This window comes from Callionymus lyra, chromosome 5 (genome assembly GCF_982586985.1).
Source record: "Callionymus lyra chromosome 5, fCalLyr1.hap1.1, whole genome shotgun sequence".
Taxonomy (NCBI): domain Eukaryota; kingdom Metazoa; phylum Chordata; class Actinopteri; order Syngnathiformes; family Callionymidae; genus Callionymus; species Callionymus lyra.
This window is the reverse complement of record NC_141822.1, coordinates 32948431-32972962: the sequence shown is the minus strand read 5'-3', so window position 1 is coordinate 32972962 and position 24532 is coordinate 32948431. Positions and strand designations below refer to the sequence as shown.

The following is a 24532-nucleotide window of genomic DNA, read 5'->3' as shown; positions in this document are numbered from 1 at the left end:
ACACAAGGTAACATAGAAAAGTGGAGCATTTTTGGAGGTGCACTGCCAAGAAAGTGATCTGAGACCAGTGATCAACAAGCAGAAGACAGATAGATTTGGTATTTTGGCTAACTTGATAGACAGGGAAAACCGTTTTTGGATTCCATTTTGTTTCCTTATTCATTCTTGTATTGCTTCTTTGAACGCCACTGTTTTCATGATAACAAATGTTCCAGGGTGGGACAAATTAAAGTTGTGTGCTGGTTTTCATTCCTTTTTATGCTTTATCTTTCTATTCTTCTAATATTTTTTATTTAGAACATATGTATTATAGGAAATCGATTGGCAACAGAAATCATAAGTGGTTAAGTTAAATAGTAAAATTGTGACATGTTTGAATCCAAATTTAAAAGTAATTAAGCGTTTTAAAAATAACTATAATAATTGTTATAATAAAATATATATATTTTTGTAATCGTTGTTTTTGTAGTGGTTCCATAAACAGTAAAGTTGTGAGATAAGTCATATATTTTCATACTAAATTCTAGTGTGTAGTTTTCGTGTAAAGTCGTGTGTTTTCTAAATACCGTAGTTTCTAATTTATAAACTGAACTAGTCAATCATGTTTTACAATTATATTGCACCTTAAACAAAACGTTTATTTCTCTGTCTTACGACACCACACAGTGTAAACACGCCATGGTTGTGAACACTTCCTGCTTTTCAGAATAATGGCAGGTTTTTTAAACAACCTTGGGAACATGTAAAAATTAACGTGTCTGTGTATTGTTTTGAAACGTCCGAATGATTGCTGCAAAGCACAACCGGAAATGTATAAGTGACAGCGACAGGAACACAGTGTTGGGAGGCTAGCTGTCCAGCTAGCAGGCTAACTAGCTGTCAGTTATGAGTCAGTCTTCTACAGTCTGTGTTGTCGTCTCGTGATTCTCTTCCGGTTTGAAATAACAACGTTCATCTCGAACAGCTGCGACTGTGAGTGTGACGCAACAACTCTTGACATTGAAGCAGGTGTGGTGACGTCTTACAGTGTTTTTACCCTCTGTTCTGCGTCATTTATCGGCCCGCCACAGAGTGGACCATGACAGTATGGAGGAGCGAAAGTTGAAGAGAAAGAGTCCCAGGACTCCCACCGCCGCCCCGGAGGCTCCCCCGAGCGGCTCAACCCGGAAAGTGAGCTCGAACGCGGGAGGAAGACAAGTCGGCTACAGCCATTCTATGGGCACTCACAGCCAGAAGAGTAAAAACAAACGGTAAATATATAGTTCAAAGAAAGTAGAGGACTCACTTACACATACGAGAGGTTTTAAAAAAATAAAAAGTTCTTGCTTTAATACATATACTTCCACTCTGAACTTAGAAATGTCAACCCAGCAAAAGACTGTGTGTGTTGTTCAGGGGGCTGCGAGAGAAATCCAGGGCCCAGCAGGGGGCCTCTGGTCGCAACAGTCAGAACCAGGGGGCTCCCATCATCCAGCACTCCTTCCTCACTGATGTTTCTGATGTCCAGGACATGGAGAAAGGTCTCCTGAGCCTTCTGGATGACTTCCATTCAGGAAAACTCCAAGCATTTGGTAGGTGACACACTACTGTTGAATAAAGACGAAATCACAACCCTATTTTACACCTCTCTTAGTTCATCAACATGCTTTACCTTCATGTGTTACACCCTTGTGTTTTTATTTTTACAAGTTGAGATGTTTCAAAAATGGCATAGAACCTACCTAAATAAAGCTATTGTGATATTGTGTGAGGTCAGTAAGTAATAGTTATTTTTAAAGTGCCTTTCCAGACCAGGGTAGCATTTTGGTTTTTATTTTTCCCTAGGATAATAACTTACTTTGGACAATAATATTGCAAACACCACAAAGAATTGTTTTACCTTATAGTCTAAAGAATATTTTTTTTCCATTACAGGTTAAAAACAGGTTGTTTTAATAAATATTTAAATTGTAGGTAATAGTTTTTTCTACGCAATTGAACACTCTGTCAACCTGATGAAGTCAATTATGGTGTATTTAGACAAAATGTAATCATGTCTTGTCTCATTTAAGTCAACTTAAGTGCAAAATGTCCGAGGTTGTCTGCCGAAAAGTTTTTATACAAATACTTTTTTTCTCACAAGTGGAAAAACGTCATGTAATCACCAACCCCAAAAAACAAGAATTTTATGTAATTAAAATTCATATTTACAGCCTATTTATACAAATGAGTTTGGTTCTTAAAAACAAATGGCACATGATGTTTTTTTCCAACATTTTTCTTTATTTTCCTGTTGATCAGTTTTGTCGCTATTCTAGGCCTCATCATATTTCATCCCACTTGAACTTCGCTTCTTGACCACCTTCAAAACTGAAGTTCAGCAACAGACATGGGACATTTTATTTACAGTTTAAGGCAGGGGGGGGGCAGGACGTAGATCGTGATTTACAGGCTGATCCTGTTGAGAGTAGATACTGTGACATAATAAAAATATGATATAAGAAAATGGAGACAAGAGGCTTCTCTGAATGTCAATCAAATAGTAATGGGCCGATTGTTTGACCTACAGCCCTAAGGAGAGATCTTAGACTGACATTCCTAAAGTCAACCATTCGGCACAATAACCATTTGATTGACATGCAGAGCAGCCAATCTGAACGCACTGTTAATAAAGTATTCGTAAAATAAACCCGTATGTACAATATAAACATTTATACCCAAGCTTTTCTGAACTTTTTCTTAACAATAGTCTGATCATGTAAACAAAACTTAGAAAGTATTAAAACGGTTAATACAGTTTATATTTCGTGTCATGCTCAGATTCCAATTTTTGAATATTTCTGTGCACCATTTTCTGGGTTTTGAGTTTCTTTAGTATGAAATCCCCAAACTTCTTTGTACATGAGGCCCTGAACGTATCTGCAGGCTCATGGACAATTTTGAAATTTACTCACAGGGGAAAAGTATACAAATGTGGTGAAATGTGCTATTTTCTTGACTGAAATAACGACTCTACTTGTTTATACAAGTCAGCCTTTTTCTATAAAGATTTTAAAAACCACACATCCTTCTATCATTGCTTATAATCAGTCCATTCAATGCAGGTCATCTGAATAAAGTATTTACTTATGTTGAGAAAATTTGATGAAGGTAGATCTTTTGAACTTTTTAAAAGTAGCAAGTGAGCAGACATTTTTTTTTCCCCATTTTATTATATATATTTTCATAAAGAATTCTGCACAATCTATTTGACTTTGTTTTATTCTATATCTGTTTTGTATTTTCTATATAATTCTACTTTTAATCTTCAATTGCTTTTCCTTTTATCGTGAAGAAATACTTACGTACCTCTTATTTTCTGATTAAAAAAAACAAACTTTTCTCTCAGGGAACGAGTGCTCCATCGGGCAGATGGAACATGTTCGTGAGATGCAGGAGAAACTTGCACGACTGCACTTTGATTTATACGGCCAGGTAGACGAGATGCCAGAGGACCAAAGGAAAACGGCCTGCGACACGAACATGGATAAGCTACTTCTCAATGTGAGTTTCCACTTGACTCTCTGAGCACTCGGTAGTAGAGTTTAATATGTGTATTATGCATTCATGTGCTGCTCATTTAAGTAACAACATTTTTGATTTTACAGCTGGAGGAGCTCAGTTCTTCTATGTATCCTTTTGTATATCACGATTGCATTTTTACATTTTTCAGAGGCCTGTGTCAAGTGTGTCTAATGTTTTACATGTTATACGAGCACAAATCTGGACTGCAAAAATGTAAGTATAGCTAAATGAAAATATATTAAGATACTAGAAGATATAGAAATACCTAATAAACTATGTTGTTGTGTTGTTGTATTAATGCCACTATTCCCTCTTGAATAGAATTGACTCCATTATGTGTGTTTAACCTCCTTAACATTGAACTATCAGTCAGAAACTGAATCTAGCGGACACCCAGGAGATCCCCAGAACAGCCAGCATGTGATTTTTTTTTCCCTCATCACTCTTTTGCTTTCATCTTCATATCAGAATTCAACAACTCTCATCTAGACAGTGTTTGACCGTCAGTTCATCTGTTTTTCTCCTGTTGATATCGAATGTATGCCAATGAACCAAGATGGTATGTTACAACTGAAAACTACGTATGGGTGTGACTGTCATATCTCTTTCTTTTTTTTTCTTTTTTTTGCTCTGACCTGCTAAATTCTGATCAAAATGAATTGGCATCAGCAGGAATAAAGAAAAAACATTAAAAAACTTGTCAGTTAACATTTCAAACTCAAACATGAGGATATAAATTCATAAAACGGAATCTGTCAGAGAGAAATCTACAATTTTATTTTGATTTATATTTTTAATCAACAGTAAAATACAACTTAACATTACAATAAAAGAAATAGTTTTTTGTATTGATAAAATTGTAAGAAGAATTAAGATTATCAATATCAGAGGCTGTTACTCTTGCTGTGTTAAAAATGTTGCCATGGTAATTGAGGTGGAAATCAGTACTGCTGCTAATTCAAATGAACCTTTTATTCTGTTAGACTTAGTTACCAAATATAAACATGTGGTTAATTACAGCAACATAAACATTTGATTCTGAAGTAACGTAAGTGAAAGACCATTGTAGCAATTTCCACGTTGCACTTTGATCCACAATGCCAACAATCAACAGAAGTTGTTCATATAACTCTGTATTTGTTCTTTTATCGTGCAAGATTCGACACAGACTCACTTGAGTGAATCCTATAATGCCAAACATCTCAGTCGAGGTGAAGCTGTGATTTAAAGCATTTGCACATTATCACTCAGCCAGCTTGTATCTGCTGTGTTGAGCTCCAGGTGGACGAAGATGTCTCACTCCTGCCTTATTTCCTCATTTCTTCCTCTGTAGCTCTAATCAATCATAGTTGTATTGATCTGCCATGAGCAGGATGCTGCACTGATTGTAAACATGTTTTAAAACAAGTGATCATGTTTTAAACTGTTTGTGATGACTTTATTAATAAATGTATTCGACTATCTGTCTTTGTGTTTTTTGGACTTTTTCAATCTTTTAGAGAAGTCAGTGTTTTGATGACATTTGATGACATGTGCTTGTTTTTGTAGAGTTTTTTAAAACCTTTAATTGACTTGAATGCATAACTTGAAACGTTACTTACTGTAATATTTGATTTTCTACATTTGTTTGTTTTCATCCTTTCATAGCTGAATAAACATTACATTTTTGATATATTAACATTGTTCAAAGTAGAATCAAGTCAATTCTCACTTGACCTTCACCTGAAGGTCAAAGCAATTAAAGGTACGTCAAAGGATCTGTGTTAGGAGTGTTAACTGCTCTTTAACTTGAAATATTAATGTGCAGGACTGAAGTCGGCTGTGAAGGAATGTCTGGTCACTTTGTTGACACGTTACTACGGCAACAAGGCGGAGAGCAGTGTTGCAGCTGAAGTGTCACGATAGAGAAAAATCCATTGAAGGAACGGTAACATTGAAGTCCATGGATCAGTCTCTTCCTCACTCTGTGAAGCGTTGGCAGCTCAATGGAACCGACTATGCAGGACGTTCCATGGACACACGCTTCAGTAGTTGGACACCCCTCAACAACAAACGGAACAATCAGCAGGTCAGTAAAGTATCGTGTGTCTGTACTGAAATGAAATTTTAATTAATGATTTGCATCAGGGGTCTCCAAAGTGTTCCTCAAAGGGCCGCAGTGAGTGCAGTGCTGTGTCTCAAATCGCATACTACTCCTAGTATGCTAGAAGTTAGTATGCATCAGTTTAGTGTACGTACTTACTAGTACGCAAATTCTCCACAGATAGTATGTCTCAAATCAAACACTGCTGCTACACACTAACCGGAGATCACATGACAGCTTCTTCTTCTACTTCTATTTAACAATGTTTCAACCAGCTGTTTGAACGCTATCGCCGACACCTGCTGGCAGCACGTATTGCAACTTTGGAAAAATAAATAAAGAAAAAATATGAGAATCTAAATAATCGCGAGATATTTAAGCTGGTATCAGCAGCGAAGACGTGTTTATCCTCCTACTGCTGCGGAAAATGCTCCTGTAAGTATATGAATATATATGCATTTATATATGACGTAACTTCCGTTTAAAACGTCACTAAGATGGCGGCTGTTTAGTATGGTTAGTGTCCATCGAACCATGCTCAGTTTTGTGGGCGTGTTAGTACGCCAATTTAGTGTGCATGGCGCACTAAATTTCGCATACTAAGAATTTAGACGCACTAACGCACTAAAAATACTAACTTTTAGTACGCTAGTATGCGATTTGAGACACAGCACAGGTTTTTATTCCAACCCATCAAGAGGACGCCTTTTAATCCCATCAGGATTTTAGGAGTGTAATCAGTTGATTGTCAGTCTGGTGTTGCTTGTTTCAGCTGAAACCTCATTGGTTAAACTGTACATGCTTGATCGGTTGGAACAAAAACCTACACCACCCCGGCCCTTTAAAGACTGGTCTGGTGACTCCTGAATTACATGAATCCAGTTTAACTTTATGTATATTAGGTAATAATTAATAGTTAAGTTATATACTGTGTGTAAGTTATTGATCTATACTGTAGACGAGGTGAACCGTGTCATCTCCTCAGTGCCTGTGTTTTCTTCTCAATTATTTTTTTAACCCTTGTGTTATGTCTGGGTCAAGGTCACCCAGAGGTCCCCTAAACAAATGTTTCTTAGGTAACCATTGTGTTGTCTCTGGTTTCCCTGAACCCAGAGACAACACAAGGTTTTTTTTTTAGGTTTTTTTAAGTTTATTTTTGCTGCAGGTCAGAAACCTATATTCTAATGTCACATTGTTGAGAAAAGACAGGCAAACATGAACATAATGACTTGATTGTTTGAATTTTGTTAGAAATGTATACAAATAAATATTTAATGAACTGGTCAAGCATTATGAGTATATGACGTCAATATTAAGTAACATCATTACTTGTTTGACCACAGTTTAGAATAAACGTGCAATTGTGTATGTGGTGAAGTGAACGATTGTATATCAGTCGCAGACACACTGACGAATGACGATGTTTGCTGGGTTGTGTTTCTGCCGTCCTGCAGTTGTTTGATGAGAGGATTAATCTGGTGATGCGCTGGTTTGACCTGTGGACGGACAGACAGAGGAAACATCTGCTGCACTCTCTGCTCGGCTGCTGCAACAAGAATCAGCTCAAGTAAAGCTCTGCTTGTACTACTGTCTCTTGTTTCTGGTCAGAATATATATTCAAAGGTTTAGATATACTTTTTAAACAATAACCTGGTTAATTTCCTTTAACCTGCTTTTGCCAAATTGAATTCTTTCACAAAGCAAGTGGTGAAGAAATATTAATTATGCCTTTGATTGTTAACTATGATCTTTTTTAGATTCCTAAGTGTACATGTCTTTACGTAAAGAATAGATACTGTTTGTAAGTTCATGAAATGATGATCACAATCTCAGAAACAGGATTGAAAATGCAGATGTTTAGTTTGGTTTCCATGTCTCTGTTCTGACTCAATAATAATATTTATATGCAGGTAAAGCCTTAAAACACACTTTAGAAACGTCTTATTTTTTCTGGTTTAGGTTCTGTCGCGATATGCTGATAGAAACAGTCCCTGTGACTCATCTGGACTTCACCTCAGTCCTTCCACGCTTCCTGTCCCTGTATGTGATGTCATTCTTGTCCCCTCTTGACCTCAGTGCTGCTGCCCAGGTGAGCTGGCACTGGAGAGTTCTAGCTGAGCAGGTGAGTCAGGATCGACAACCTCTTCATCCACACGGCCGTCTTGACTGTTCCAATCCCTCCTCAAAACACAGGACTGTCTCTGGGCCCCGCGCTCTATCAAGCTGGGCTGGTTCCTAACATACTCCCCTGCTGAAAAAGAGTTTGGAGCCTGGAAGAAGCACTATGTCCACTGCTGTTCCACCCTGGAGTCTGTCTCTCCTCGAGGGGTTAAGCATGAGGAGGTGCAACACCCTCATCAGACGGAGGAAGAGGAGCAAAGAAGAGTGGAGAGGCTGCACAGGCAGATGATTCGAGAGAATCTTCAAGAAAATAAAAGTACAGTTTTTTTCAAATGGCTGCAGAATGATTGAAGCCAGATTAAAAATGTTAATTGAAAGATCATTTCATCTAATTTTTAGAGCATTTAATATCAAATTTGAAGCAATATTCTCAGGAATTGATCTCTTGACCAACTTCCATCTCAATTTACTCTTTAACGTGTTAGAACCAGGAGAACATCAGATTTCAGAGAGGATCATGCAGAGGAATCTGTTTCACACTGAGTGACTTGTCATATGCAGGAACTTCTCTGAGAACCAGAAAAGCGTGGGGCAGCTCAGTCATGGCAGTGGAAGCAGCTGGATTCTTCGTTCACTCCAGCTCGATGTCCACACTCTCCCCGTCAACGTCAAGAACCTCCATGCCAGCGCACTTCAACCAGGATGTAAAGGACTCTGTGACGTCAGAGCAGACCAGTCCCAGCAGGTCTGACTGCAGTGCAGTTTTAATTTGTTCCACGAGGAGTAGCTCTAACATCAGGTCAATGTCCACACAGAGTACAGAAGGTCAGCGAGTCACTCTCCTCTTTCATCTCAAGACCTGCACCTGAACCGTTAACCCCGAGTGTCATCTGTGCTCGTCCTCCTGTGTTGCTGCTTCTCTCCGACATGATCCCTGCTTATGAGGTGATGAAAGAACATTGAACGATCTTCTGCTGCTTCTGGTTTTGATGGAGTCTACTGACTGCTTCTTGGCCTTTTCAGCTCGAACAAATGTCCAATAAAAAGAAACAAACGATATTTCTCCCCACAGATGGTGTTGAGCGGAGTGAGGTCAGGAGTGGTGGTGGTTCTGTACGACCACAGAGGGAGTCTTCCTGCTCTGTTAGGCCAGGTGAAGAGAGCCGTTTCTGGACAGAGAGCGCAGAGACTTGGTCTTTTAGCTCATGGAGGAACCAAGGAAGTGCAACTCTTACACAGTCAGTCACTTTTTTCTTGCTGCTGTTTGACAAGACGTTTAGAGATCATATTAACATAAGCAGAGTTTCATCAGGGGTTAAAGAGAAGTTGGCTATACCATTGTCATATGAAGATAACTGTTGTTCACCAGGTTCAGTTTGCAACTGATGGATTTTAAATATTGGTTAATTATAAATGCCAAATGAATTAAAAGTCTCTCACAGTCGTTCGTCATCGTTCAGTTTTTATATCGGAGAACCTTTTGAGAAACACGTGTGGCACATCCCTCCTTTATTTATTCTTTATTCTTTTTTTTAATTTAAAATGAGACCACCTCTTTATGTGATTATCATATCTGCAATGACATCTTATCTTATTCACACAAGAATATTAATTCTATAAATGGTTAAAAGGGGAAATCGTCCTCATCCACACTTTTCTCTCTATCATCCCAATTTTCCCATCTCTTTTTGGATTTTTAAATGTTGTAGAAACAAATCACCACTAGAGGGCAGTAAATCTTTAAAAACGACCATCAGGGTGTTCCAAGAGTATGTGTTTTCTTCCTTCAGATATTGTTCTTTCTGAGAAGTCCGTACTGACACAGAGCCAAAGAGAATTCTGGTTACAATTATGTGGATTGTTGGCGCCACCTGAGGACTGCGGTGGGATTGACATCTTTTGCCCACTGGCAGCAACAGGTATGTTATTTGTCCACCTTTGACATTATTTTTCTATCTTTTTTCTTTTAAATATTAAGTCCAAAACTTTTATATGAATATTTAATTATGTTTCTACACAAGCCTAGTGCAACAAAATCCTTCAGTATGGCAAAATAAAGGGATATTTATAGATACAATTTAATTATTTAAGTTATATCAATATGATAAACTATTAAATGATTTAAAAACTATATAATTATATAAAATATTTAAAAATCTTTTTGCATAATCTAACTTTTCCAAGAAAAATCAGTTTAAGTAATTTCATTTTATAGCATGAATTTGATAAGTCATGTCATGACTGTCATTTGGATTCTAGAGAAAATGAAAAACTTGAACACCTAGTTTCGGAGATTTTCTAGGGAAGCATGAATTCATATAACCTTTCTGTGAGTTATTTAAAACGTGGGTAAGTGTCCTGTAAATACCTTTGATAAATGTATTTTACTAAACAGAGTCAGAAAGATCAGCTCATGTGAATGTCTCCACTTGTGCAGCTTCAGGACTGGCTCTGATGCAGAATCTCTCGACTCTGACAAGTCTGAAGGTTTGTGCTGCGATGGGACTGGGCACAGGAAGTTTTCAGAACAGTGAGTCATGACTGCGACCAGAAGAGTGCGACATCATGATACACGATAAACACTGAGTTCTGTCTCCTCGCTCTTCTTTAAGTTTTGGGCGAGTGGTCCGATGGAAGTGTGTGTGTGGGGCTCTCACACCAGCAGCCTGGAGGGCCAGCTGTGGAGTATGTGTGTGAGGAGGCTCTGCAAGGCTGGTGCAGCCAGGCCCAGTGGATGGAAGACGCTCTGCAGGAGATGAGGAGGATCCTGGACGACAGATTACAGCGTGTCAGTCATCAGGCCAGAGGGCGGGCTCTGGGTTAGTCCCGTCCCTGTTGACCCATCTCTGTAGCTCATGTTCTTAGAGTCCATTCTTTATTTTTCAGGTCAGTTCCTGTGGAGGGAGATGAGTCTGGAGGGTCTGAGTGTGTCCAAAGATTTGAGTCTGGCCCTAACCGAGGGACTCTCAGCTCTCAGGGGACAAACAATGGTCAGAAACACAACACACATTCTCTGTCCAACACCAGATGGACGGCTCATCCGTGTTTGTCTGCAGGAAAATCCTCTGCAGTTCCTGGTCAACTTCCTGAGCAGATGGACTGAAGAAAAATGTGAAGAAAGCAAGAATGAAGAAGCTTCTTCACAGTCGCTGCTCGACAGTGTTACATGTTTAAAGCCAGAAAATGCTCTGGTGCAGTTTTATACATATGGAAGTGTTTGATCAAAAGAAGATGCTTAAAAACTCTAAAAGCTCTCTCTACAGCCCAGCTTAGACTGGAGAGGTGTTGTCTGCAGAGAGCTGCACCACAGCGAGTGTGTGTACGTCAGCAGACTCAACTGCATCGTGAAGGTGCAGCATTTTACTTGAACACAAGCAGCTCCCTTTGTTTCTGTGTCCTTTTTATTTTTAATGTCCAAAGAATGAGGCATTGGCCAACGTTATACTAAAAAAAATTAAACATATACAACTCTTGATGAGAATACCTAAGAAGACCACAAGCCTCACTAAAAAACATCCATCATCTTTAGAATTATCTTATGTTGAGTTGTGAGAATCTAGGGCCTGACAATGACTGTACATATCTGTGGTTCTGCTGCTTTATTCCCAGCAATGAATGATGACTTCTTTCCAAAGCAGTTTTTCATTCAAAACAAAAAGTTTCTCTTCTGCGTTCCAGGAGTACCGGGATCCTGTGAGAGCAGCTCTCGACTCTAACAGACCCATCCTGAGCTCCACTGACATCCTCGTCATCTTCAGCCCGGTCGCACAACTGCTGGAGCTCCACAGGTAGACACAAACACAAATCCTCAACTCAGGGTGTTGGTGCTGAACTGCTGGTGGTGTCAGGACATTTGTGCAGGAGCTGGAGCGGCGGCTGCTCCAGTGGGGAGCAGGCCAGTGTGTGGGAGATGTGTTTGTGAAGCTCTGCTCCCGACTGAAGGTCTACACCAACTACCTGAACAACTACACAACTGCACTCGGCACCATCGACAAGGTGATTACAATTAACAAGTCGGACAATATAACTGTGTATTCATAATGTGTGTTTGTCAGTGCCTAGAGTTGAAGCCTTTTTTCAGAGCGTTCCTCAAGAGAACCAACCGAACTCTTGCTACACACATGATGAGGTGACAATGATGAAGTCTGAATATGTTGAAGCATGTTCTCATGACATGTGTGTGTTTGTAGCCTGCAGGAGCTGCTGCTGTGTCCTGTGTGGAGAATACATGAATATGTGACTCTACTAGAGTCAATGAACTCACACACACATCACACTCACCCAGACCAGACACAAATCCACTCTGCACTCAACACACTTACAAAATACAGTGAATTCATTGACAAGGTATGACACATTTAACACAATATTTTCTTGTTAAACCTGCTGAAGGTTTCATGATTCTCATCTGTTAGTTGAAGCGGAACTCAGAACGTGTCACCCTAATGGAAGCCACCCAGCAGCTCATCCAAGGATGTCCTGTGAGTCTCATTGTTCTGCAGCAACATCGCAGATGCTCATTCACCTCCTCCTGCTCAGAACCTGAAGGAGGGAAGCAGACAGCTCCTCGTGAGTCAGGATGCTGCGTTGTTCCACAGTCCAGACGAAAACCTCCCTGAGTCACTCAGGTAGAACTCATGTTCCCCGGCAGCTAATTTGAAAATTCCACTTTTTCATTGAAGCAAAACACTAACTCAATGTCAAAAAACGTATCCTCCCATCTACAGCTTCTATATGAAGTGCTGATATAGAATATAATGATGTCTAGGGTCATGATGTAATCATTAGTAAGTGAGATAGTTATTAGTTAAAGTTGTGTCAAATACTAGATTCAAGCTAGATTTAATCTGCTGGTGATAGAGTTTCAACACCAGTGAAGCTTTAGTTAAAGGAGAGGACTGTTATACTAATAAGACTTTTCAAAACATATATTATATAAAAAATATATACTATTCTGTGTGTGGGTAAAATTGTAATTCCTTCACATCTTAATAGGGGAGAAAAAAGAAAAAGCTTACTATATGCAGATGAACAGCCAGTCCTCAGTATAATCTTGAACAGTCAAGTCTACTATTCTAGAAGATCATAGTTAATATACTAACCACTGGATAATAAAAAAAAAGGAAAATATTCATGTGATTCTCTTAAACTGTATATGATTTCTAAGGCATTTGTTAATGATTCAGCGTTTTTTCACTGGTGTAGATTGAAGTTAACATGGTTTGCATCTGTAACATCTCAGGGAGTACGAGCAGATGTCCGATGTCGGCCTCTTTCTCTTCAACGATGCCCTTCTGTTGACACGACGACAAGATCAACACACTCCCTTCACTCTGTCCCACCAGAGCGAACACACTTTCCTGGCATCTGTGGCGCTCAGCTGCCTGACCGTCAGGAGAATTGCTTTCTCCCGCTGTGAGTCCTGACACACACATCTACACACATGTTCAGTACAACCACTTATACCCACTTCACTGCTACTTAGACGTGAGTCACGCCTTCGTCCTGGAAGGTCCTCGTCGCTCCTGGGTCTGTGCCACGGAGAGGGCAGACCAGAGAGACCACTTCCTCACCGTGCTGGAGTCGGCTATAAAGGTCGTCCCATCATAAGTATGAATGACTCTAGGTTCAAGTCCAGTGATATGTTCATGTTGATGAAGGTAGAAAACTTTATTGAGCAGAAATTAATCATTTAAGTGGAAAGAAGTTAGATACAACAACACGTCAAAAATACACTTTTATGTACAATATTACCACAAAATTCATTCTCTTTTAGTCACAAGAAATCATTATATTCATGGAGTTTTGAATCAAAATGTACTTTACATTGAACACTGACTGTTACAACACCTCAATATTTTCTAAACTAATTTAGAGTGATAAATAATTGGATTTTGGATATGAGGACTTTTCACTTTTCATTTTTAATATTTAATGATTGCCCTTTGAGTCTGTCTAATAACCTGAAGTAACACCATGTGATTTGTAGTCAGTGAGGAAAGACACATAATCATTAAAGCAGCAAGCTAGAATGAAAAGATAAAAAATAAAGGATCAAATCATCAAATGTACAAAAAAGCCTTCCCTGACTTGAGCACCCACAGAAAACTCACATTATTAACAATTCTAAATTCTCGTATCACAGTCTGCGGTTGACCAGGTTTGGGTTGTTGTTGTTGTTGCTGTTAGCATCAGGAGTGTGTGCGGTCGAGACCTTCGCTACCAGATTATTCACACTCTTCGGATGAAGTCCAGTGTTTGCTGTTAAACCGTTTGTCGTCCACTTCTGGCCGCTGAAGCCCTTGGGTTTGGGGATTCTTGTGGGTCCCGAGCGTCGGAATGATTCTACAGGTATCTGTGTAAAACAGGTGACAGGTGTCAGATCAGATGAGTGAGCAATGAAGAGAACTACAAAACCTTCTATTTAACTCGGTGAAATACTGATACGATCCACGGGATGGCGCCATTAGTTCGATTTCTTAGTAAGTAAGTAAGTAATTTTTATTTGTATAGCGCTTTTCTTACGCTAAATATTTAATCGCTTTTAAATTCAAAATAAGGCTCTCTGCCATTGTTTGTATATTTGCAAAACTTTCGTTCCCCTACTCCACTCTAGCTTTATCTGACGCACCCAGAGATGTTCCACTGGCAGAGTGATCCTGTAAATAATGCATTAGAATCAATTGACCGAGCCTCGAACAGATCCAGAGAGGCACAGAATAAGATTTGTGGTATATTTAAAGACAGATTTATGAACAGAAAAGATAGTATGGCCTGCATCATCACCTGCTGCACACTAGACAAGTCGGGTTATTTTTATTGTCAGTTATGTTTATTTTCAGACGACACCATCCCTAAGATTAAACCCGAACCAGCGACTTTCATTTCACCACCAGCCACTGAAATGAAGTTGTTATATTGCTAAATTACAATTGAGAATAAAGAGCTGGTCATCTTTTCAAACGCAGTAAAGGTTAAATGCCTTGCTCAAAGACTGAGTCACTACGCTCAACGATCCTAGAATCAAAGCACTGACATTTTTGTGGCAACTTCCTCTTCTTTTTTCACGACGAGAGTTTGCGAATGGACGTGCACGGGACGTCTTGTCAGAACCTTCGACACCTCGCCAGTGAGCGCGTCAGAGAGGCTGGACTGCAGAGTCAGCGCTGCTCGCTGCGGTCTGAGTCGCCAACAGCTGTCGCCATGGAAACCAAACAGCAGGACTGTTATGAAGCCTCTGTTGGAGACGGCGCGTCTGCTCCCAGACCAGAACTTGTGCTCTTGTGCTCAGAGCAGTGACGAAGAGGATGTTGGTGTGATTCCAGGGAAAACTGCGCCCTTGAGCAACACGCTCCTCTCACACTGATCCTAATGTGTAAAACGGTCTCTAGTGGCAGCACCTCATCACTGACTCAAGTCAATGCAGGTTAGATTCTCGACTTTGACTTTGACAGTTGAAGTACCCATGAGCAACACTTCTCTGGCTGAGTTTCAACAGAAGATCTGATTATTTTTTTGTAAAGGCACCTTTGGGTTATAATTCCACAGTCGGCCTCACCTTAGTTTTTATTAGAAAGAAATATTAGTATTTGTTTACTTGAATCATAAAAATCACAGGTTTAATCCCACAATGCACCTGTGCAGCATTAGAACTCCCCTGGAACACTTCTCAGTAGGCAGTAATGCTTCTTTTCACTAAGAACAAAGACAACTCCTCGTCTGTGTTCTAATGTGCATTTAGAGATTGGCATTCATTCAGCTGTCAGCTTCTCACTTTTGCGTCTAAACCTGGACCTCGTGATTCTGGCACTAGCATGAGTCGCCGAAAGAACTGAGCCACTATCAGATGGAAGTGAGTCTGAAGTTAAATGAGGTCACGGTCAGCTGCTGGAAGCTTTTCCCAGTTTGATGAGTATGATATTGTTCTGTCAACTCGCCTTCCTTCATCCGTGCTGGACTCTGCTTCCTCCAGCTGTCCCTCAGCCTCCTTCATTTACTGCCTTAGTTTAACGGCTTGTTGTCTCAACACTTGTGAGTCTGGATCTCTTCCTTATAGGTAATTTTCTTCAGAGCTCAGTCTGCACTGTGAAGATGTTTACTTTGAGCTTTATTAAGGAATTCACCTTTCACTTCAGTCACACAGTACAGCTCTACAACTTAAAGAGTTAGTTTGATTAAAATTCATAATTCACCTCTTTTCTACTCACCCTCATGTCGACTAAGGGTTTTGGATTATTTCTAAAGTAATCTGTTCATTTTTAGTGTTATAGATGAAAATAGGAAGTCCATTTTAACTGGCAACTGGCACTCAGTTGTCTTCATCTTCTTCCAAAATGAAATACTTAAAAACATCCAAATACCTCCGTGGTGTTAATCTGTAACGTCCATCTTGTATTGAGGCCTCGACATTAGAAATTGTGGAGGTATTTGAATGTTTATAAGTGTGTCTTTTTGGGCGAAGATAAAGAAGGCAACAATTGTGTGTCAGCTGCTACATTATAATAGACATACATTTTCCCCTATAACTCAAAAAAGAAACTCATTACTCTTAAAATAATGCCAACCCGTAGTCAACATGAGGGTGAGTAGAAAATGAGTAAATTTGAATTTTGGGTCTATCAATTTAATAATGTATGATCATGTGAATCTTATCTAGCTTTTGACATTATGCTAAATCCTTCAATATAATATTGCTTCTATTTTATCTTAAAATTAAATTGTTTTATTCAAGTAACTTTAATTTGCTTTTGCTGATGTTGTACAACTTCCTCAGAAAATGACTGAGGTAATTGAGAATCAAGGAAGGATATTTTTTTAAATAACACCACAAGGTGCATAAAATATGAATAACATAAGAATAAATACATTTATATTATCAAAAACACTTGTATTGGCTGTCAAGAGAAAAGAAAGAAGGTCTGGTCAAAGATCAACCTTTTTTTTTCTCCTTAGAAAACTCTCATAATATTGTTTATTTTAATGTTTGTGGTCTTCAAAAATAGTGTCCTGTTTACAGTGGGGTATGTAGAAAACATTTTATAACCAAACATGAACATGACTTGTTTAAATAAAGACCACTGTTATGAATAATCTATAGCAATCTAGAGAAAAGGCATCTCTGGCAGATACCGGTGGAGGATTTTGCACATGGTGAATATAAACGGTTCATTAAACATGATTCTAAACCTCATTACTGAAATTACTACGAAGAGCTTTGACTCAGAGGTTTTTCCTCCCTTTGGTGATGAATAAAACGAGCAAAAATCAGTTTGTATGATTTAATAGAGCCCGAAAATAGTTCACAGACTTGAAAACCCATCTCAACATATTGTTACACACATTTAAATATCAATGGGTTAATTGTACTTGCATGCATGATAAAGTTGAACTGAACCATTGTAGCTTTGTTTAGAGTCGTACATTTCCAAAACATGCTGGATTAAAAGAATCCATAACATCAGCAAGCAGGGGCGACACGCTCCCATTTAATGTTGACACTGTAGTCAGGTGCATGAAGATGAAGTATAAAAAGGTTTATAATACAACAGTGCGAGGGAAGGCAGAGTGGAGAGCGTTCCCACTTAGTCCAACAGTCAGTGCACATAAGTTAAAAACTCCTTTTAAGTCCAATTCAAAACACAATTTATCATGCAGTCGTACACACCAAAGAAAAATAAACACAAAAACACAGTTGTCAAGTAAAACAGACATTCAGGATAAACAAGGGTCTATATGTGGATGGGGGGTCTCACAGGTGGTAATGGGATGATGTGCGGGGTTACGGGGTCAGTCATAAGAATTACTTACTGTAATCTGTGACGGTCTTTGGATTTGGCCGGAGGTGGGCTTAATCATGATGCTACTAGTGAGTTTGCTGCTGCTTTTGATGGTAGCTGTGTTACAATTTGTCACAGTCCTCTGCTCCTGAAGTCCAGGACTTAAAGTTTGTGTTGGTGTGGTGATGCTCTGGATGTAGGGACTCCCTAAATGAATGTGGATCTTGTTGTCTTCTGTTGTGATGACATTGGGCCCGCTGCTATTGGACCTCTGGACCTGCCAGCTGTTCTGTCTCTCTGGGCTAACGCGAAAGACGGCCTGTCCTCCAACAACCTCCGGTGGCTCCGTTGACAGGGATCGTTCAGGGGTGCCTGTTGTGACCGAGACAATTTGAATTGGGGACATTGCTCTGTCCGGTGTTAGGGAACCACAGGAATCGGGGGTCATTGCCCTAGAGTATGTCGCCATGGTGACAGGAGACAGGGCTCTGTCCGGTGAGCACAGTTCATCGGAGATTGGTGAACCTTTTCCTTTTGAAAGAGGGGAAATGGATTTCATATTTGGGGAAAGGGAAGCATTCTGGATGATAGTGATTCTTTGTTTGGGGGGACCCCCACTTGTGGGTATCACCGCAGTGCTGGTAAATGACTGGGCATTTTCTGTAGGGGAACTGGTGATCTCCAGTGTTGCTGTGTTGTGGCCATGATCAGGAGTTACTTTAATGTGCAGAGGTTGTCCGGGACTGTGGGTCAGCACAACATCTCCAGACTGGTTGCCATTTTGGAGTGTTGGCACTTTACCATTGACCAGATGGGCGCAATCTTTATTCTTCAGTAGCGGGACTCGTGCTCTCCGGATGTTGTTCAGGTTGTTGTTGATGAGGGCCGGGCTACAGCTGTTGAGCTTGTTGCTGTAGTTGGAATTGTCCTCGGGTTCACTTTCGTCGTACAGCTTTCCATTAACGACAGCACGCTCCAGGGGAACCAGTGCCTTCTGAGGCAACAGGTAAATGGGCTCGGTTTGGACTTCTTTGGTTGATACATGCAAGTCAGAAAACCGCCTTCCATTCATGCCTGGACGTAAGCTTTTGCTGAATCGTCGGTATCTTTCTAGCTCTCGTGTGAGTGTGTCCATTTCCCTTGCAAGCTCTTTGTTTCGGACTTCCTGCTGTGTCAATTTCCGCTGGAGAGTAGAGTGGTCAGTTTTCATACGACAGATTGATTCTTCTGTTCCCATATAATCATGGATTTTCTCCTTCAGAGCCGCCACTTCCCTGGATAAATGACTGGACTTTGCTTCTTCCTCCTTAAGACGTTTAAAGAGAATATGCTCTTGGTTGCTTTCTTTCTTTTCCGCCAGCTGATACCTGGACAACTCTCTCTTTGAGGATTCCAGCTCTTCCGTCAGCGCCTCAGCCTTCTCTTGTTCTTTGGTAAACTTTTTCTCCAGTGATTCCAGATCCTCACTCTTCAACATGTCTCCCTCCACAACCATCATGTCCTTCAACTTCTGTCTCAGGCGCTCCACCTCTTGAGTCAAGTCCTTCACTTTGTTATCCTCCTGCTGGAAGCGGTTTGTGATGGATGTCTTGACGTTGTCCTCTTTGACTTTGTTCCTCAGATACTCTCTCTCAATGGTCTCCAGCGACTGCAACCGTTTCCTCATCATGTTAATTTTGGATTCCAAATCATTGCTCTTTTCTTCCTCAGATTGCAGTTTAGCCTTCAGTTCATCCCTTTCCTTTGTGGCAAAGCACATTTTCTCCTCCAGATCTGCTTTGGACTTCAGTGCCATTTTACTTTCCTCTATGAGCTTCTCTGTTACCGACGTGACCTTGTCCTGCTCAGCTTGAAGCTTCCCTGTACTGTTCTGGACCTTATGTTCCATTTGCTTCAGCTTTTCTGCCATTACCTTTCTTTCATCCACCAGCATGACTGTCAGGGTCTTTAGCTTGCTTAGCTCCTCTTTCAGGGTCCCTTCTGTTCTTGCTAGCTGACTCTCAGCAGACTCCAGCTCTTTCACCCGCATTTTCAAGACCTCCAGCTCACCAGTCAAAACCTTTGACACTGACTTCTCCTTCTCCAGGTTACTTTTAAGTGAAACGCATTCTTGTTTGCTCTTGCTGAATGCGTCTTCTAACTTCTCCAAGTCCATGATTCTGTGGTTGAGTTTCTCAACTTCTGACTTTAATGTAAGACTTTGGTTGGCCTCGTTCTCCAGTTTTCTGTTCAGGTCCCGGCAGTGGTCCTCCATCCGGATCAACTCCTCATCTTTTCCCTCCATTTCTAGGATTCTTTTCCTCAACTCTTCCAGCTCGGACATGAGTCCAGAGTTTCCACACTCCCCACGGCTCATTTTGTCCCGGAGCTCTTGCAGTTCATCCTCTGCTCTACGCAGAGTCTTGTTGGTCTCCCCGAGTTCATCAAGTTGCCGACTGAGTGCCGATAATTTCTGACGCAGCTGCCTGTTCTGGGAATCCTCGTGAGTCAGTTTGGCGGTCATAGCCTCTTGTTCTTGTTGGTACTGGACGACTTGATCTCGGAGCTCAGCCTCCAAGTGAATCACCTTTTGCTCCTCGTCCTGCAAACGGGCATTAGCTGAGATCAGGTCCACCTGGGCCTGAGAGGCACTCGCTGTTAGCTCGTCAACCTTTGCTGACTGTTGATTTAATTGATCGGTGAGACGCTGCTGTTCGTCCACCACCATCAATGCAAAAGACTTAAGTTTGGTCAGCTCCTCCTTTAGATCAGAAACTTTTTTGTTGTTTTCTTCGTCCTTGACTTCCCCATAGGCCTTTTCTTGGTCAATGAGCACCTTCAACCTAAAAGACACAGACACAGCACATGTCAGTCTAGAAAATGAAAAAAAAAACTACTACTTTGTTAAAAAAGCCAAACTGGAACCTAATGGTGTACTTGCTAGCCTAGCTTAATGATAGCAATGCTAGAAATTTTCAAGGTTTTTTCATGCATTCAAATTATGTCTCAAGTGGACGATTTTTCATTATGGTAAAGATGAATCCATCTTCTCTATGGAAAATCCCACATCATAAAATAATATTATTTCTAGGGATGTATGCCTGACGTGAGAAAGCAGTTTTTCAGTTTATATACCGGACGATTTTCTTTATGTGAAGTGGAATTGGCACTGGTTTTGTAGACTAACCTTACTAGCAAAAGTTATTAAAGGTTGACATTAACAAGAATGATTCAGATTTCTTTCGTACATGCCCTACTTGACATTAATTTCATGGAGAATTTCATACTTAATCAAAACATGGCGGTTTCCAACCAAGTAATAGCAGTAGCCTAAGTTACTGTCAGGCTTTTTTTGGTTCCCTAGTTGCCAATTCCATATGAAACTTGAGTTACTGCTGTGAATGCTGTTAACAATCCTAGAAGTTTCCAGCATGTTCCGAGCTACGAGCATATAGCCCTCTGGGAAATTAAGAAAAAGAACTGACATGCACTGCTGGAATGCTACTCATGACCTGTGAATGTGTTTAACAGATTGAACCTCTGAGAAAGAAGGCCCCAAGTAAACTTAATCTGGGACGAAGAGTTTAATGTTATAGTCATCTCCATTTGATAATAAAATGTCTGTCAAAAAAACTCTGTGAGTGCTGTAAAGAAGCTATCCTCTGAGTTTTTGGCAAACGTTTTTGACAAAAACAGGGTCAGTAAATCTGCCACATGAGCACCATGGTCCAGGATGATTCCAACTCCAGCCATTCTTTGAAGACAGCGCTGCTGCCGGCGCTTCCAGATGGCCCACTGGCATGGAACAGTGCTTTAATTAAAGGGGTTCCTTCGCTACCAGCTCTGCCCGCCCTTGCCCTCACCAAAACCACCAGCAGCACCTCCCTGATTCCCTTTTTCCTTCTTTTACATGCTAAAGGAATTCCCCAACTCACAGAGGCAATTAGAGCCCCTCCTTCCCTCACTCACTTACTCACTCAGTGTGCATGAGTGTGTGTGCATGTGTGTGTGTGGAGCACTTCAGTAGCTGCTCAGTGGTGGAGGCAGAAGGACACATGTTCAGTAAGTGCATCCAGGTGTGTGTGCTCTGAGCGCAGCACCTTCAGTAACAACAGTGAAGGATGATGTATAATTATCTGTCCATCATTGCTTCAGACGCATGTGGTCTACATGTACATCTACATGTCAGGCCCCTCTACTCGCATCTTTAGCTATGGATTTGATTTTTCCACAAAAGTGTCTCAGTGCCTCAAGGATAGTTATGCAACAGTTGACCACTTTCACACCCTCACGTCACGTTATTGGCTCATTGGAACGTCTCAGTGCTCTTTTTGTTGAATCACTGTTTGCTCATAACACTTAAATCCAGAGTTTATATAATGTTCACAGTTTCGATGTGACCTTCACTTGAAATGTTGGCTGTGGAAAACTAAACACAATAACCTTTCTATCTTGGATATACAATAGATTCAATTCAACTATAGTCTGGCGTGACATATGTCATACAATGTTTTGTTTTTCAATTCAGCAGAAAGTCAAACGAGAACCAGCAGATTCTCATTTCACACATTCCATGTTCAAAAAAAAAAGAGAGTTTGGATAAATGTCATAAGTTTTGTTTAGGTAGTTCGGCACAAGCCATCTGAACAGCTAAATTATTTTTCTTCGGAACACTTTAGTTCCTTTAACTCAATTTAGGATGCATCAACCTTGGTTCACCACAAGGAACATCCTTTTTATTTATTATTATGTTACTATGGCAATAATCACATCATCATCCAAACATGAAAACTTATCTGGACAGCATCATCAAAAATCTCTTTAGACTTAAACAGCCTGAGTTCCCGTACAACAATCTCACCAAGTGAATCAAAATACTTGATTTCTTATCCACAAACCGTCAGAACCTCTCTTGAGACGATGCTCAGATTTTTCTACTTCACATGTTGAATTAAACAAAGGTCTGGTAGGAAATTGTTTTTATTCATGAATCAGCAGACTGGGACAAGCGGTTTACAATATTAAATACACTATAATAGTGTAAAAGACAAGCTCATCCAGCCTGTATCACCGATCAAAGAGCGTTTCTCTGCCTCCCTGCTCGTGCGGAGACACGACTCACCACCCATGCTGGTGTTCACACGGGTCTCCCCTGCTGAAGCTGGAAACTGTGGCTCACCCTCCGCCTGCGACCACGTTACACGTCCCATATGTGACCACCGCTGTGCCAGTTCCTCACCGCAAGTGTTTAGGTCATCTTGTAAAGAAGATGTATGTCCCGCGCCAGTGCACCTCCGGAACTACACGATGTGTGATGCAGTCTACAGAGGCTGATTGATGCAGTCGGCTGGTAATATTTTAAGTCCACGCTGGTGAAGCGATATGCCCCTGAGAGCAATCAGCATCTGTTAAATACGTCGCTGGGGTATTTATTAACTTCCTGCTCGTGGGTCGGCGGGTAAAAGTGGACCAGGACATTACAAGTACTGTGAAAGTAGACTCCATTTCTTCAAAAAGACAACAAATATAAACCTCTAAAGTTGTTTGTTTTGGAAAAATTAAAGAAAAGACTTTTGAAAAAACATCTCTGCCATGTGACTGAATGACCTTTCATACCTTAACTGGGCGTAAACCACTCAACAAACAAGTGAAAGAATAAAAGTGAAATTAAACTTGTTTTAGAAAATTATTTAAATAAAAGCCTCTCCTAATAAAATTGACAAGGAATCATCTCAACCGAGGATGGACATCGTTTGATTCCATGACATACACCAAATAATGGATCAAGTGAAACATTTTTTTATCATGATTGTCCACGTTTGTTGAACTTGTCAATAAAACCTTTAACTATATACAAGAAAACATACTTGACTATGACATGCGAAAGGAAAAACAATAAAACAATAATTGTATTTTTTTTTTAAAAGAACATATAGTTAAAGTAAAAGTCTATGTATTTAATTCTAAAACTGTCACTGAATAAACATACAAAAGCAGGATTATTTTGAATGCATACACGATTTATCTGTGATTAAAGCTGGCTTCAGAAACCACAATATTAAAGCTTACAAAAGTAAAAGTATTCAAAGTTTTAGAAGTAGAGAGAAGACCAGAAACTAAAGAAACACACCATAATCTTATCTGTTTGTTTGTTTAACATCCATCAATCCACATCATCAACATCAGGCAGTCAAGTTATCCAGTGAAACTTGAGAAGTTGGAGTTTATTTCACACACATTAATACAGTTTTCTCTTCCCATTAGAACTCATCACATGTTCCCGAACTCCTTCTTAACAGAAGCTTCTACTCCTCAACCAAAGTGCTTCAGTACGGAAATACAACATGGACCTGAAGAACATTCCTTCTTCCTCTAAATCAAGAGTGATATTTCGGGATCCTACCTGATCCACAAAGTTCATCCACTTCTCCAACGTGATACGTCTCCGTACAGAGCCTCCACTCTTCTGGTGTCTGAGCTGTTCTGTGGACATTCCTGCTCTCAGACCAAACAATAAGGGATGTGCTCCTGCCTATGGACCATTACATCATCAGCATGTCCTTATAAGGAGCTTTGCATCGCACACGCTCACACGAGGGGGTGTGTTTGCCTGTTGAAGAGTGTGTGTGTGTGTGTGTGTGTGTGTGTGAAGTGCTGGATGAACTTTCAACAGCGAGAGGATGTGGCTGAGTAGGGAAAGGATTTTTTTTGGAGTAATGTGTGAAAAATGTGGCGGCTCTGTCAGCGCTCGGCAGGCACAAGTCTGGGTGAAGAGAGACGAGGAGGTCCAGTTACAGAACCTCCTCCTGGTCCTGTCAACTTAAATCATTACTGCAGGTGAACAGGCAGGAGTGTGTGAGAGGGAAAGATTTGTTCTACCCACAACTGTACATTTAACTCTTCGCGGCTCAGTGTTGGGCTGGGGAATGTTCGGAATGTTGACATCATTTAAGGGCTTGATATGTGACTCTGACCTCGTACTTCTACCTTCTTGGCTGAGAGAAGCCCAGCACTTGGACCCTCTCTTCAC

General features: G+C 40.4%; 3 protein-coding genes across 3 annotated transcripts in view; 2 read left to right on the top strand and 1 right to left on the bottom strand.

The window, feature by feature from the left end:
- The first annotated feature begins 804 nt into the window (after positions 1–804).
- On the top strand, positions 805–5006 carry ccdc28a (coiled-coil domain containing 28A). The gene is made up of 6 exons (XM_087792055.1): positions 805–972; positions 1071–1250; positions 1396–1571; positions 3368–3522; positions 3627–3649; positions 3913–5006. The coding sequence occupies exons 2-6, from the start codon at positions 1087–1089 to the stop codon at positions 3965–3967; spliced, it is 573 nt and encodes a 190-aa protein (XP_087648181.1). The 5' UTR covers positions 805–972; positions 1071–1086; the 3' UTR covers positions 3968–5006.
- A 515-nt stretch (positions 5007–5521) lies between these two features.
- Positions 5522–23872, top strand: ect2l (epithelial cell transforming 2 like). The gene is made up of 22 exons (XM_087792054.1): positions 5522–5611; positions 7081–7193; positions 7586–7748; positions 7820–8063; positions 8309–8492; positions 8563–8692; positions 8820–8985; positions 9538–9666; positions 10185–10277; positions 10360–10566; positions 10634–10737; positions 10804–10938; positions 11011–11097; positions 11426–11535; positions 11596–11743; positions 11803–11876; positions 11938–12094; positions 12163–12228; positions 12287–12375; positions 12990–13162; positions 13233–13357; positions 23767–23872. Exons 1-21 carry the CDS (start codon positions 5555–5557, stop codon positions 13355–13357), a joined length of 2754 nt encoding a protein of 917 aa, XP_087648180.1. The 5' UTR covers positions 5522–5554; the 3' UTR covers positions 23767–23872.
- Positions 13425–24532, bottom strand: part of filip1l (filamin A interacting protein 1-like) — a 54204-nt gene continuing 43096 nt past the window's right edge. The window contains exons 5-6 of the mRNA XM_087792053.1: positions 17555–20345; positions 13425–14102 (exon numbers count right to left, since the gene is read on the bottom strand). Coding sequence (XP_087648179.1) covers positions 13887–14102; positions 17555–20345 — 3007 coding nt within the window. The 3' untranslated portion in view covers positions 13425–13886. The remainder of the gene's footprint in view (positions 14103–17554; positions 20346–24532) is intronic.

Coding starts and splice junctions, on each gene's coding strand:
- ccdc28a (XM_087792055.1), top strand. CDS start 1,087: ATGGAGGAGCGAAAGTTGAAGAGAAAGAGTCCCAGGACTCCCACCGCC. Junction 1,572..3,367: donor AGGAAAACTCCAAGCATTTG/GTAGGTGACACA, acceptor CTTTTCTCTCAG/GGAACGAGTGCTCCATCGGG. Junction 3,650..3,912: donor GAGGAGCTCAGTTCTTCTAT/GTATCCTTTTGT, acceptor TTGAACTATCAG/TCAGAAACTGAATCTAGCGG.
- ect2l (XM_087792054.1), top strand. CDS start 5,555: ATGGACACACGCTTCAGTAGTTGGACACCCCTCAACAACAAACGGAAC. Junction 7,749..7,819: donor GGAGAGTTCTAGCTGAGCAG/GTGAGTCAGGAT, acceptor CTCAAAACACAG/GACTGTCTCTGGGCCCCGCG. Junction 12,376..12,989: donor AACCTCCCTGAGTCACTCAG/GTAGAACTCATG, acceptor GTAACATCTCAG/GGAGTACGAGCAGATGTCCG.